The 13,511-nt window shown below is 49.5% G+C and overlaps 1 protein-coding gene across 8 annotated transcripts in view; it reads right to left on the reverse strand.

Moving 5' to 3' along the window:
• Nucleotides 1-13,511, reverse strand: part of LOC147684688 (hydroxyacylglutathione hydrolase, mitochondrial) — a 699,222-nt gene that overhangs the window by 408,744 nt on the left and 276,967 nt on the right. For all 8 annotated transcript variants that reach the window (XM_086940518.1, XM_086940519.1, XM_086940522.1 and 5 more), the window contains one exon: nt 8,658-8,722. In XM_086940518.1, the coding sequence (XP_086796644.1) occupies nt 8,658-8,722 (65 nt within the window). The remainder of the gene's footprint in view (nt 1-8,657; nt 8,723-13,511) is intronic.

Below are 13,511 nucleotides of genomic sequence, written 5' to 3' on the forward strand. Positions count from 1 at the left end.
GAGTAACAGAAAAGATCTAAGAAAGTAGAAAAGTAAAAATATGGGCAATAACAAAGTACAATTTACAAAAACATGACAAACCGATTGAATAACATTTTTTTAAAATTGCCTTTTTAAGTGGCTTCCCCAGATTCTTCCTTTCTGAAATGAGTTTGCTAATGTTCTTACTCTGGGCACTGTAACATTGGCATTTGGTGTCACAGTGCATGTGCTCAGTCCCTAACACACAATAAATGTGGTTACACCCAAAAGGGTAATTTACGTAGGAGGTGCAATTGTGGCATAAAATATAAATGTTTCTTGTGGGCTACAGTGTACATTTACACCACCACACATATGACTGAAAAAACACTGCTTCAGGTTAAGCGTTGTGACTTGGCCGGCTGTAGTCTAAACCCTGCAGCCATGTATGAGAAAAGGAAAGTGCTTTAAAATATAGAACCTACTTTAATAAATTAGCTAAGTTACATCTAATTGTGTTAAATGTACCTTGTACCACACAGGGCTGTGTGCCTAAGGCATAAAAGTGGAACGTGTTAAATATTAAGAAAGGTATTTCCCTGTGGTGACCAGCTGCGAAATATTTTCACATTATAGGTAAAGGTAGCTGGTTCCTAGAAGAAGCCTGGTTTGTTAGGAAGTTACTTTACACGATTATTAGAAAAAGCCCTACAAAGATTCATTTAATTGTTTATCAAAATCTAGTTCAGTCATGAAGGAAGATGTTTGATAAACAAATTGGAAAGGTAACTTCATAAAATCATAATTTGGGTTACTTGTAGCTTTCACTGGTAACTTTAGCAGAAGACAATTCAGGCCAGTTTGGATTCCCTCCTGACAGTGATTAGGCCTTGATGAGAAGGAAAAATCTTACATGTGAATCAAAAGATTTACTTCTGAGAGCAGGATACTCGTGAGCATCCTAAGTGGACACTTATACATGAAAAGACAGTTTAAAGTGGACAGGAACAGATAGTCTAACAAAGAGCCAAAGTGTAGGCCTCATTTTGACATGGTTAAAGCCCACGAGGGCATCCTGCTACCAGTATGATGAAAATTTGCTCCAGCAGAGTCCGAGGTCGTGGATCCTGATTTTCTTAGCGTAGGTCCTTAGAGGAGAGACTTCTGTGAAAACGGGTGCCACGGTCCTGTCATCTTGTACAGAAGCTTTAAGGATAATTTTCAGGCAGGCAAACAGGAATGACTGCAAAAAACGTCTATCCGAGCGATGGGAATTTTACTAGAATTTGAGAGAAAACCTTATTCATTAATGGCTATGGTACAGAATTAAAATTCCCACACATCACGAGAACACTCCTGGTGCAGGTGAACACTCAGGAGAGGGAAGATTCTGCCTGTGAAGAAAGCTGAAATGTATCCTGCTCACTACTTGCACACACAGACTGGAGTGCTCATCAAAGGTCAGATGGTGCGGTTACTGTATGGCTTCGTTAATGCAAAAGGCTAAATGAAGGTTCCCATTTGATGTGGGAAAACCAGTTGGTGTGGAGAGCACTGGGCACTGACTAGTGCAGGATCAGGACTAGTGAGAGCTGGACCGCAGGAGTCTTCCGTGGGAGATGTGGGGCGACTTGCCACTGGTACTCTTGGATGGAGCAGGAGCAGAAAGGTATTTTTCAGTCTTGAGGCTAGGAGTGGTCCTCCAGAAATGTTCAAGGAAGTTAGTTAGAATTTAAATGTAACTGTCTGAAAGGTAAACGACTCTGCATTCCCTCCCAGCGTCTGTGAGGCAGAACAGTTGGCTAGTAACTTTTCACTGTTTTGTGTTTGGTTAAAGACTGGCCTTCGGTGGTCACATATTGTAATGCATAGAGACCAAACCTGAATAATAACTAACAAATTACTTCTCCTCGTAACACATTATCTGGTAGAGACCATCTAGCTGCAGAATCCTTACCCTTTAAATTTCCCAGGTATCAGGCTGAATCCAGAAACGTTTGCTGAGCATACCCCTTGGGCGCGGCATCGAATGGCACCATTCGGTTCAGCATGAAGTCTGCAGCGTCAGTTAGGACTATATAGGGGCCATCCAGGCATGCCGACGTCAGTACTTGTTGTTCCTTCCACGTCAGAAGCGCAGAGCCATGAAGTAACTGACGTAGTCATGCGGAAAACTAGGGCCCTAAAAAGGGGAGTAAGCCTAGCCCAACAATATTAGTCCGCATAGTGGGGAGGCATGGGTGGGGCTGTAAAGAATCTGCAGCTAGATAGAGTCTCTACCAGATAATGCGTTATCGAAGGTAAGTAACTTGTTCATCTGATAGGGACTTCTAGCTGCAGATTCCTTACCACTGAATTAGATACCCGAGCCATATCCTCCAGACGGTGGGTTATGAACCCATATCCTATATAAGAAAGTCCTGCAGGACCGAACGGGCAAAGTACCTGTCCCTGTGGACCAGACCGTCTAGGCAGTAGTGTTTTGCAAACGTGTGCAAAGATGCCCACATTGCCACCTGACAGAGGTCTTGGACTGGGGCACCCTGAGTCAAGGTCGTAGTCGTAGCCTTTCCCCTGATGGAATGGGCCCTTAATCCCTCAGGGGGCTGCTTCTTTGCAAAGGCATAACAGATCTTGATGCAGAGAATTACCCAGCAAGAGATGGTCCTTTTCTGCACTGCCTTCGCTCCCACGTCCCCCACAAAGAGTTGGTCATCCACCCGGAACTCCTTTGTGCGGTCAAGGTAAAACAACAACGCTCCTTTTGGGTCCAGCCTGTGGAGACACTCCTCTTCCTTAGAAGGATGCGGGGGAGCAAAGAAGGTGGGCAACGTGAAGGATTGGCCAAGATTAAAAGGGGTCACAACCTTTTCTAAAAAGGATGTCGGGTTGCGAAGCACCAGCTTGTCGGGAAAGGGCATAAGATAAGGAGGCGAGCAACAAAACACCTGCAGCACACTCACCCTGCAGGCCGAAGTAATCGGCACCAAGAAGGCTGTTTTGATGGTCAAAGGCCGGAGGGGACAGTTGTGTAAAGGCTCAAAGGGAGCGCACATCAGGTAGGTGAGGATCAAATTAAGGTCCCACTGCGGCATAACAAAGGGCGTAGGTGGAAACAGGTGAGCCAGCCCTTAGAAATCTATATAAAATGGGAGATTTGAAGTGAGAGGGTTGGTCTGTCAGCCGCAAAACAGCAGACAGAGCAGAAAGGTAACTCTTGAGAGTTTCCAAAGCAGATACCTGTTGTGCAAGGAATTGAATGAACAAAAGGACAGTAGTAAGAGAAGCAGAAAGAGGGTTAACAGACCTTTATGTACGGTATAATATAAATTTCTGCCAACGGTAGGCAAATACCGTCTTACTGGAGGGCCACCTGGCTGCCCGAATAGCATTACAGACTCAAAAGCTATCAACTGTCGCCCCTCAATCTCCGCGCATGAAGGCCCAGAGTTGACAGGTTCTGGTGGAGAACCCTCACCTGCTGCTGCAACAAAAGATCCTCCCGAAGAGGCAGTCTGATCAGAGGATCGATGCTCATTCTCAGACGCTTTGGATACCAGTCTCTCATTGGCCAGTCCGGAGCCACAAAGGTTGACCTGGGCCTGGTCGCTCCTGATATTTTTCAGAACCTTGCGCAGGAGTGGGTTGGGCAGAAAGGCGTACAGCAGGTCTAATCTTCACTCGCGACGAAAAGCGTTGCCGAGCAATAGTTGCCTTGGAAACTCCAACACCAATACTACTGACACTGCACGTTCTCTTCAGAGGTAAACAAATCTAATCAAGGTTCACTCTACTGCTAAAAGAGACCTTGCTCCACCTCCAACTGAAGACGCCATTCGTGATCTGCTAGGAATCGACAACTGAGTTTGTCCGCCCTGGAATTCAGAGAACCTGCCAGGTGTTGAACCACCAGGGTTATGCGCTGCTGTTTCAGCCATGTCCAGAGACGCAGGGCCTCTCGACAGAGGGAAGAAATGCCTTCAATGCCACTCAAATCACCGGGAGCTCCAACAAATGTATGTGATGCCCAGTCTCCACCGTAGACCAGTGTCCCCTAATCTCCACCTCTCCCAGATGGCCGCCCAATCCCAGAAGTGATGCATCTGCCACGACTGTGAGATCTGGTTCTGGAAGGGAGACGGGTCTATCACTGACCCAATCGCGGTTCGTCAACCGCCACTATAGATCTCTTGCAGTTCCTTCTGAGTTCTGGACCATGACGGTGAAATTTCATTGATGCTGTGCACACTAGAACTTCAGGTCCCACTGCAGAGCCCGCATACGCCACCTGGCATGCTTTACCAACAGAATGCAAGAGGCTATGAGGCCCAACAGCCTCAGAGTCAGTCTCACCGAAATCCAGGATAGAGGATGAAACATCGGAATCATAACTTGAATATACTGGATTTTTGCTCTGGAGGATAGGACCAAAACTGCACTGTGTCCAGAAATGCCCCAATAAAAAGGAGCATCTGAGAAGGAGTCAAGTGGGACTTCGACACGTTTATAGAGAACTCCAGCGAATGCAGGAAGACTGCCGTAGTCTGAAGGTGGGAGACGACTGCCTGGGGCGAGAACGCCTTCAACAGCCAGTCATTGAGGTCGGGGAAAACTGACAATCCTAACCTACGCAGATGAGCTGGGACCAACACCATCCTCTTGGTGAACACCAGAGGGGTACTTGTAAGGCTGAAGGGGAGTACAATAAACTGGAAGTGCTCGCGGCCTACCTTGAAATACCCACCAAAAAAATGAAATACCAGCATTTGTAAACCTCACAGCTAACTCCGCAGAGGTGTCCCGGCACTGGGGGCAGACGGGAAGATGAAGCAAGCTATTGCCCAGAGTCACAAGGTGCTGGGCTAACCTGCCACCAGTGATCGAACCATGAGCCCACTTGTTCCTGAGTCAGCTGCCCTGGCCGCTGAACCACACCTCTTCCCTTGAACCGCAGATAACATCTGTTGCCTGGAGGATGCGTATGTGAAAATACGCATCATGCAGATCCAACGCTACCATCCAGTCTTCTTGGTCTAGGGCTGCCAAGATCTGAGCCAGAGTGAGCATCTTGAATTTCTCCTTCTTGAGGAAGAGATTGACGTTCCGAAGATCCAAAATGGGCCGCAGCCCTTTGTTCTTCTTCAGAATCAGAAAGTAGCGGGAATAACAGCCACTGTCTCCTTCTGAAACTGGGACCCTTTCTATAGCTCCCTTGACCAAGACAGCTGTAACTTCCTCTTGGTGCAACCTTAAATGATCCTCCTTCAGCAGTTCCTAATTTGGCAGAATGAGAGGAAGTAAAGAGAGGAAAGGCAGAGAATATCCCTCCTGGAGGAACTGCAAGACCAACTTGTCAGATGTTATGGATCTCCAATGGGGGAGATGATGATGAATTCTCCCACCAACTGGAGTTGTGTGGTCCTGCAGAGTCGGCCTAGGAGTGCTCGGAGGCTACGGCTGTTGGGGGCAGTGTGCTCAATGACTTCTGGCCTCTATTCCTGGATCGGAATGCACCACATCCACGTCCTTGCTCAGCTTGGGCAGTCTGGCAGGATGGTGGCTGGGATTGGGTTGATGCTGCTGGAAACCCTTTTCGTTGCCACGAAAGGGGTGAAAGGAAGACTGGCCACGAGGATTTGAGAAGAGGCCCAAGGAACTGGCTGTAGTGAGCGAGTCCTTGAACCTGACCAGGGCCGGGGCTGCCTCTTCCCCAAAAAGACGGGTTTCATCAAAGAGAATGTCCATCAGATTGGCTTGGACATCGCCAGAGAAGCCAGTTGTTCTAAGCCAGACGTGGCGCCTCAATGCCACTGTCCTTGAATTTGATCTGCCCCGCGAATCAGTCATATCTAGACCATACCGTATGGTGAATATTGCTGCAGCTCTTCCGTCCTTGACTGCTTGGGAGAGCATAGCCCTGGCATCATCCGGGACCTGTGGCAGCAAACGCCTCCCAAAGGGAAAGGGAGAAAAGGCCAAATAAGCAGGCGTATTCACCGACCGCATAGCCAGGCTGGAGGAAAGAAACATTTCTTTCCAAATGAGTCCACCCTCTTCGATTCCCTATCTGGAGGGGCAGAAGGGAACACGCCCTGGGACGTAGAGGCTTGCACCACCAAACTTTCTGGGTTAGGGTGATGGCTGAGGAACTTTGGGTTGCCGAAGCTGAACGATACTGGCGTGCAATAATCCTACTCACAGGAGACCCTGTGCTAGCTTAGAAAATATGCCTAGAAGGACATCCTTAAGTGCCTCATTAAAGGGCAAAAGGGGTTCAGAAGCGGTAGCCTCTAGTTGAAGCACCTCAGCCAGGAGATTAGTCCTGAGATGCACTGAGGGCAGTTCTAGTCCAAGGACCTCAGCTGCCCTCTTTACCACCATGGCATAGGATGCCCCCTCCTCCGTAGCCACTGTTGGCGGAGAAAGCCTGCCAGTATCTGGGGAAGTGTCCAGGCCACTGGTCTCCAAGTTCACCACAGACATATCCTGGTGTTCCTGAGGGTCCATAGACCCCTCCTAATTGTCTCCTGAGGCTAGAAGGTCTTAAAAGTGCTCAGGCGACAACACAGTGCCACTGGGTTCAATCGAAGCTGGATTCAGCGTAGATCCAAGTCATTCTGGCTCCTTGTCGTCGGGAATGAGGATGGGCCTGGCGTCGCCAATGGGCGCTGTTGTCACCGCAGGCACCAACTCTGGGTACGCTGCCAGGGGAGGTCGCGATGGCACGACGGACGTCGACCCGGATCTGGGATTGGATCCTTGAGGCCCCACTGGCACCATGACCGGAGCAGACGGCGTCGAACGCGATGGGGCCCCTTCCGACTCCACCTGAGAGCTCACCAGCAGGGTCTTATACTCAAATACGCGGCCTCGTATAATTATGTTATTTGAGCGGGAGTTGCTCCAGCTCTGCAAAACCATGCCTAGAGCAGTGGTGCTCCTTACCTTTCTTGTCAACGGACGACAACAAAGGTGAAGATGAGGTCCGCTTGGACTTCTTCTTATGCCTCTATTCCCAGAGTGTCCCAAGGATCTTGAGTGGGAAGAAGAGAACTTAGAGCTCCGGGAGCGGACCTGTGACCTCCTCTTCTTCGATCGGGACTGGGATCTCTGAGGAGTCTTGCTGGACGGTGTCGACTGCCAGGCCCCTGCGAGTAGCATCATCGCCCACTCCCTCTAGGCCTTCGGAGCCATGGCCCGGCAGTCCAAGCACGACTTCGAATCATGGTCGTGCTTGAGACACCACAGACAGACGAGGTGGTGATCGATGACCGACATCATGCGGAGGCAGGCACTGTACGGCTGGAAACCAGTCTCCCTCAGAAACCGCCCTTGCACATGAAGTGGAAAAAGTTTCGAATTCGACAAAAATGGAGAAAAAAAACTGCCAAAAAGTGGCAGAAGTTTAGGTCTTTCCAGATTGGCACTTAACTGGCGGAGAAAGAAAAGAACTGACGTCTACGCATCTGGGTGGCGCCTATATAGGCACTGCAACGTCATAACTGACACGGACCAGAATGGAGCCACCCGACGCCGCATGCAAAGCGGGTATTGCTCATCAAATGTTTGCGGATCCAGCTTATGACTGGGAAATTCAAAGGTAAGAAATCTGCAGCTAGAAGTCTCCATCAGATATTTTTCCCAAGGGTATTTTATGACTGGAACAAGCCATATTTCCAGGCTTACTTAATCAGATTTTTAACACTGGTTGTGTCATTTTGATTATATGTTCTTGGTTTTTTCAAATATGCTGAATGTTTTTCTTTAATTTATGGTTGTCTGGTACAGGTTGCAACAATTTCTTGTTTCTCTAGGCAAAGTCCTGCTGCTTGTGCCAGGGTTGCAGCAGATTTATCAGTGTACTGTGCTGTAAGCTAGCAAGACACAGTCTTATTAAGTTGGTAGGGCACTCTCCTCCCTCTCCCTTCAAACTAATCATTTATTTTATCACAGTAGGTTTAAGGGACAAAGTTGGGGTTAGGTTAACATTTGGGGTAAGTTTAATGTTAGAGTATGGGATGGTGTAAGTAAGGGAATGTATTACGATTTGGAGTCAGGAGCAAGGATCAGTGTAAGGCTTAGTGTAACGATTTGGTTAAGGGATGGGCTAAATTAGATTCGTTTTAGGAATTGGGTTATGGGTATTGAATGTGAAAATAATAGTGAAAGAAGAGACGGGTGGCAGAAGCGATGGTAAAGGAGTATCCTCACTCCTACAAAATAGAGATATTATGAGCTCAGGGATAAGAGGTTAGTGTTAAAGATGGATTAATAGGACAGATGAAGCAAGGAATCACAAATGTAAATGGTAAGAATTCAACATTTTTACTTCTATAGTTTTGTCTATAGAAATGAATGTTTGGTACCATTGTTTACCTATCATTTTATGCAAACTCCTTTATTGCATGCAATGAAATCCCAGAAAGAATCAGCCTGAAGAATTTTCTCTACCAATCTATGCCTTTGGTGGATGACTAGCTGCAATCAAATTCCCCTCCAGATTTAGTAATACCTTCACAAATTACAGAATGTTCTGTTAATACAAACCTCAGGTCCTGGAATCATAGATAGCCTGCGCTGAGATTACTTTTTAAAAGGTGCATTCCAATTTTTAAACATATTTTAGGATTTCTGTAATATCTAGAGACCAAAAAGCAAATCAGGGAAAAATAAAATCAGTTGAGATTAATATTTACCAGTGGTGATGTGTAGTAAGAACTGTGGTCAGTTTGACGCCATGCTTTTTGACTGCATCCACAACCTGTAAGAAACAATCAGAGATAGCTGAGTGAGACACTGACTTAAAAATACAACAAACAATATAGTTGTGTCTGGCTACATTATTTGTAGATTAAGAATTGAAGGGTAAAATCGAACAAATGTCTAAGGCAAAATGAAAGTGTGCGAGAAACTTAAAGAAATAATGGTGGAGCAAGTAAGTTGCTATTTCTGCTCCATATATCAGGTATGGCTCCTTAGGTTCATCTATGCCATTGAAATGTATTAAACAAAGTGCTCTTATAAGCAGTTACGACAGATAAGGATTCTAGTGGGTGTTCCTTGATTTGCTATAACCTTGAAAAAAGAAAAAAAAAAGAGGCACAACGTCATACACAATATTATAAAGCTGCATCGCCTCAGAGTTTTAGGATTTATGAAAACTGTACTAAACGGAGATGGTTTGAAAAACGATTATCCTTTAAATCCATACAGTTAACAGGCCAAGCGTTAATGAGGAAAAACAGAGCAGTATGTTGTTGGAGGTGTCCTAATTATTATGGGAAGATTGTATTTTTTTCAGTTGAGCCAAAGAATGTAGAACTTAATTTTTATACACCTTGTTAGGGTTGTCCTCAAGTACATCAAAATCGCCAGCACTGTAACAGAAATAAAAGACAGACCACATTTACTCTGCTCCTAGGCTTAATCATTCCAGTTCCCCTGCTATCTTCTCTGTTCCCTGATATTTCGCTTTGTTTTGATTCTGGACAGTAAGTGACCCATGTTTATAGGCTTACTGAGGAAACATTTCACATTCATGAGCAAGCTAAGTGCCAGAGGGGGCTGGAAATTGACCTAGGTCATAGTCTAGTCTTTATAACATATTTGTAACATGAGCAGGAATGGTCCTGGACTACTGTTCTACTTATACTATGGGACAATTGTGATTTTAGTTCTAAATGTATGAGTGTAGCACCATAAGTAGTGACTCTTCCACGCAAGTCTTAAACATTGAGGATAGGTCTGCACAATCGCCAAAGCCACACTCCAAAGTATAAGGGTGCTGTATCATCAGCTCATCAGATACATTCTCAGCTGCAAGCGCTGGAGGATCCGGTTTCCGACTGATATAAAAGGTTTGGGTTATTACACACAAGGGGACTGATAGAAAACAAATCTTAAGTTATGTATCAGAAGCCTTAATTAGCTACCAAGGGGACTTTACTAACTTATCTCATTCATGGAGACTCTGTTGACCGTGATAGGAGTGCCCATTTCACCTTTGTTATGATACTGAGGGTGGTGCAGTGAAAGGGGGACCATGACACAGAGTTGATGGTTAATACTTAACAAAGGAAGTTGATCTTCCAGCACACTAACAATAATAATGGTAGAGTAGTGTGGAAAAGTAGGATCTGCTTTCATGGTCATACCCACTTTTCCCGGGCGTCATTATGTTGTCTAACTGGTATATCTGAAAGAAACAGGTTAGTATTAGATTCCTTACCTTAGAATATCCCAAGGCGTCAGTCTGGATCCGGAAACTTTTGCGTAACAGTACCCCTGCGTGTCGGTAGGTGCCGTCTGTGGCTCCGTGTCCGTCGTTTGCACCGGAATGACGTTGTCGGTACTTAGACGCCGCCCTCGCGCACTGACGTCAGTTCTTCTTTCTTCTGCGCCAATCCGGAAAAAGTGATACCCTTTAGTCAATTTTTGACTAAACTTTTTTGATCCTTTTAGTCTGTTTTCCTAGTCAAACGACTCAGACTGTGCCGGTAGGGATGTCCGGGTTCAAACCCTACGCCGACTGCAGCCGACGGATGTCGGGTAACGACCCCAATCGCCGGTGCCTGTATTGCTTAGGGGCCGACCACGATGACAAGTTGTGTCCCGAATGCCGGGCCTTGACGTTGAAAGCTAAGCGGGAGCAATCCCGTAAGCGCCTCGAGCTCCGGTAGTCGGCAAGTCGACACCACTCGTCGGGCTCCAAGTCCTCAGGTAAGAGGCACAAGAAGTCAAAGAGGCGACATCGCTCTTCTTACTCCCCCCGATGCTTGCGCGACACAGCCGGTGGTTCGGGCGGAGCCGCAGACATCACGGCCTGCTCCATACCCGCCGGTCCCTGAGCAGAACGCGACGCCAGAGGAGATCGACGCCTTCCTCATGGCCATGAGGTCGCTCGCTCCTCCGTCGGGTTCCGCGGCGCCTTCAGGGTCCGCGGTCCCGGCTGGGAGCCCAAGCGGGCCGGGTGCTTTGGCGCCGCCGGGTGCTTCGGCCCTGGCGCCGTCGGTGACTTCGGTCCCGATGCCGCAGGGCCCCGCCGGATCTGTTGGATCCGGGTCACCATTGGTCGACCTGACGATCCCAATGCCGGCGGTGACTCCTAGGGTGTCGCCCTCTACGCCGTCACCGGACGACGTCGTCCCCGATCCCACCCTCGATCCGGTTCCGGCGTCGATCGACGCCGCATTCGACGCCGAGGGAAGTGCAATTTTCTATGACCCGGCCCCATCCTTTGAACCGGAGTACCAGGAGATGGAGGGTGAAGCGGATTGTGAGGGGTCTGGGGAGTGCCAGTCTTTTCAGGACTGGGCAGGTGAGCTAAGGGAGGCCAGTGGTTTGGACACTTCGCCCGGCACTGGATTTTTCTCCACTCCTACCGTGGCTACAGAGGAGGGGGCTGCCTACAGTGTGGTGTTGACGAGGGCAGCCAAGGCCTAGGCTCTTGAGCTCCCCGTCGCAGCCGTGAGGACTAACCTCCTCACTGAGGTCCTCAAAACACAGGCAAGCTCTTCGGAGCCTCTGCTGCAGTTCAATGAGGCCTTAACTGACGTTCTTTTGGGCAGGTGGTCCAGGCACCCTACAGGTGCTCCTGTAGATAGGAACGTGACCAGACGCCACCACACAGCCCCGGGCGACCCTTGCTTCCTGTCCACCCACCCCACCCCGAGAACATGGTTATCCAGGCCTCTAACTGCCAGACCGCATTCCCGACAGATCCCCCTGATCGGGAATCCAAAAGGTACGAACAGTAAAGCAAAAAGATGTTCTCACTTAGTTTGGGGTTGCGGTCGGTCAACACCGCTTGCCTTTTGGGCCGCTATACCCACTTTCTGTGGGACACGGTCACGGACGTGCTGCCACAATGCCCGGTGAAGGCCCGGGTTAAACTTGCCCAAGCCCCTGTGGAAGGGCGAGATGCGGCACTGTATTCCATTCTATGTGGGCTGGATACCACGGACTAGCTAGGCAGGGCGATTGCAACGACGTTGGCGGTTCGCCGCCACGCCTGGCTGAGGTCCGCCAACTTTTCGGCTGATGTCCAGAACACCCTCATGGACATGCCGTTTGATGGCCTTCGTCTTTTAGGCGACAAGGCAGACAGTGCGCTTGAGCGATTTAAGGACTCTAGGGCTATGGCGAAGTCCTTGGGCCTGTCGACCCCACGCCAGCAAACTGCTGCCTTTCGCTCCTTTCGTGGCCAAGGAAGGGGCACCCCCGACATGTCCTGCCAGCCACGGGCCGCAGACTTACATCCAGAGCGGCGGCAGACGTGGTAACCGCCGTGGCAGTAACAGGGGACAGCGGCGAGGCCAGTCCACATCCACCCCGCAGCATCCGCCTCAAAGCCTTCCTAGTCCGAGCTTTCAGGCCCATTTGACGCCAGTGGGGGGCATCACCTCCTCCAGTGGTGCAACATCACATCCGACAAGTGGGTGCTGCAAATCGTCCGAAGGGGCTACTCCCTCCCCTTCGAGGCGACCCCTCAAGCCATGCCACCGCAGTACCACCGCGTGTCGGGGGATCACTTGAAGCTTCTGCAAGAGGAAGTTATGGCCCTCTTGGCCAAGGGGGCCATAGAGCGCGTTCCTGGGCCAGAAGTAGGGTGTGGTTGTTACTCTCACTACTTTCTGGTTCCCGAGAAGGGCAAAGGGGGCCTACGCCCTACCGTGGACCTCCGGAACGTCAACGGGTTCCTCCGGAAGGAGGAGTTCAAGATGCTGACATTGGCTCAGGTCTTAGCTGCCCTAGACCCTGGAGATTGGATGGTGACGTTGGACTTGCAGGACGCATATTTCCACATCCCCGTCCTGCCGGCCCACCGGCGCTACCTGTGGTTCACGGTAGGCCACGAGCACTTTCAGTTTACTGTGCTCCCCTTCGGCCTTACCTGGTGTTCACGAAAGTGATGGCAGTGGTCGCAGCTCATCTGCGCAGGTTAGGGGTTTCAGTCTTCCCCTACCTCAACGACTGGTTGTTGAAGGCGGGTTCGACCCAGACAGTCGTCAGCCACCTCCAGACTAGGCCGACCTCCTGCACCTGCTGGGGTTCTCCATCATGGTGCCAAAGTCGCACCTGTGCCCCTCTCAGAAGCTCCTCTTCATCGGAGCGGTTTTAGACTCGGCGCAGTTTTGGGTTTATCCCCCCGAACAGCGGGTTTGGGATATTCAGGCTCTGATTCCGATCTTTCAGCCTTTATCCTGAGTCTCTGTCAGGTTGACGCTGCGGCTTCTGGGGCTGATGCCCTCCTGCATCCTTCTGGTGCATCACGCCAGGTGGCGGTTGCGGGCTTTGCAGAGGGACCTGAAGTTTCAGTGGGCCCAGCATCAGGGCAACTTGTCCGACCAAGTCTTGATCTCGGAGGGCACTGCAAGACAGTTGCAGTGGTGGCTCACGGACCGCGATTGGGTCAGTGGCAGATCCCTCTCCCTACCCCAACCGGAGCACGTAGTCGTGACGGATGCGTCCCTCCGTGGCTGGGGGGGCCACAGGGGAGAGGCGGAGATCAGAGGCCTCTAGTCTACGGCAGAGTCCCGGCTCCACATCAA

The sequence above is a fragment of the Lissotriton vulgaris genome, chromosome 10, assembly GCF_964263255.1.
Source record: "Lissotriton vulgaris chromosome 10, aLisVul1.2, whole genome shotgun sequence".
NCBI lineage: Eukaryota > Metazoa > Chordata > Amphibia > Caudata > Salamandridae > Lissotriton > Lissotriton vulgaris.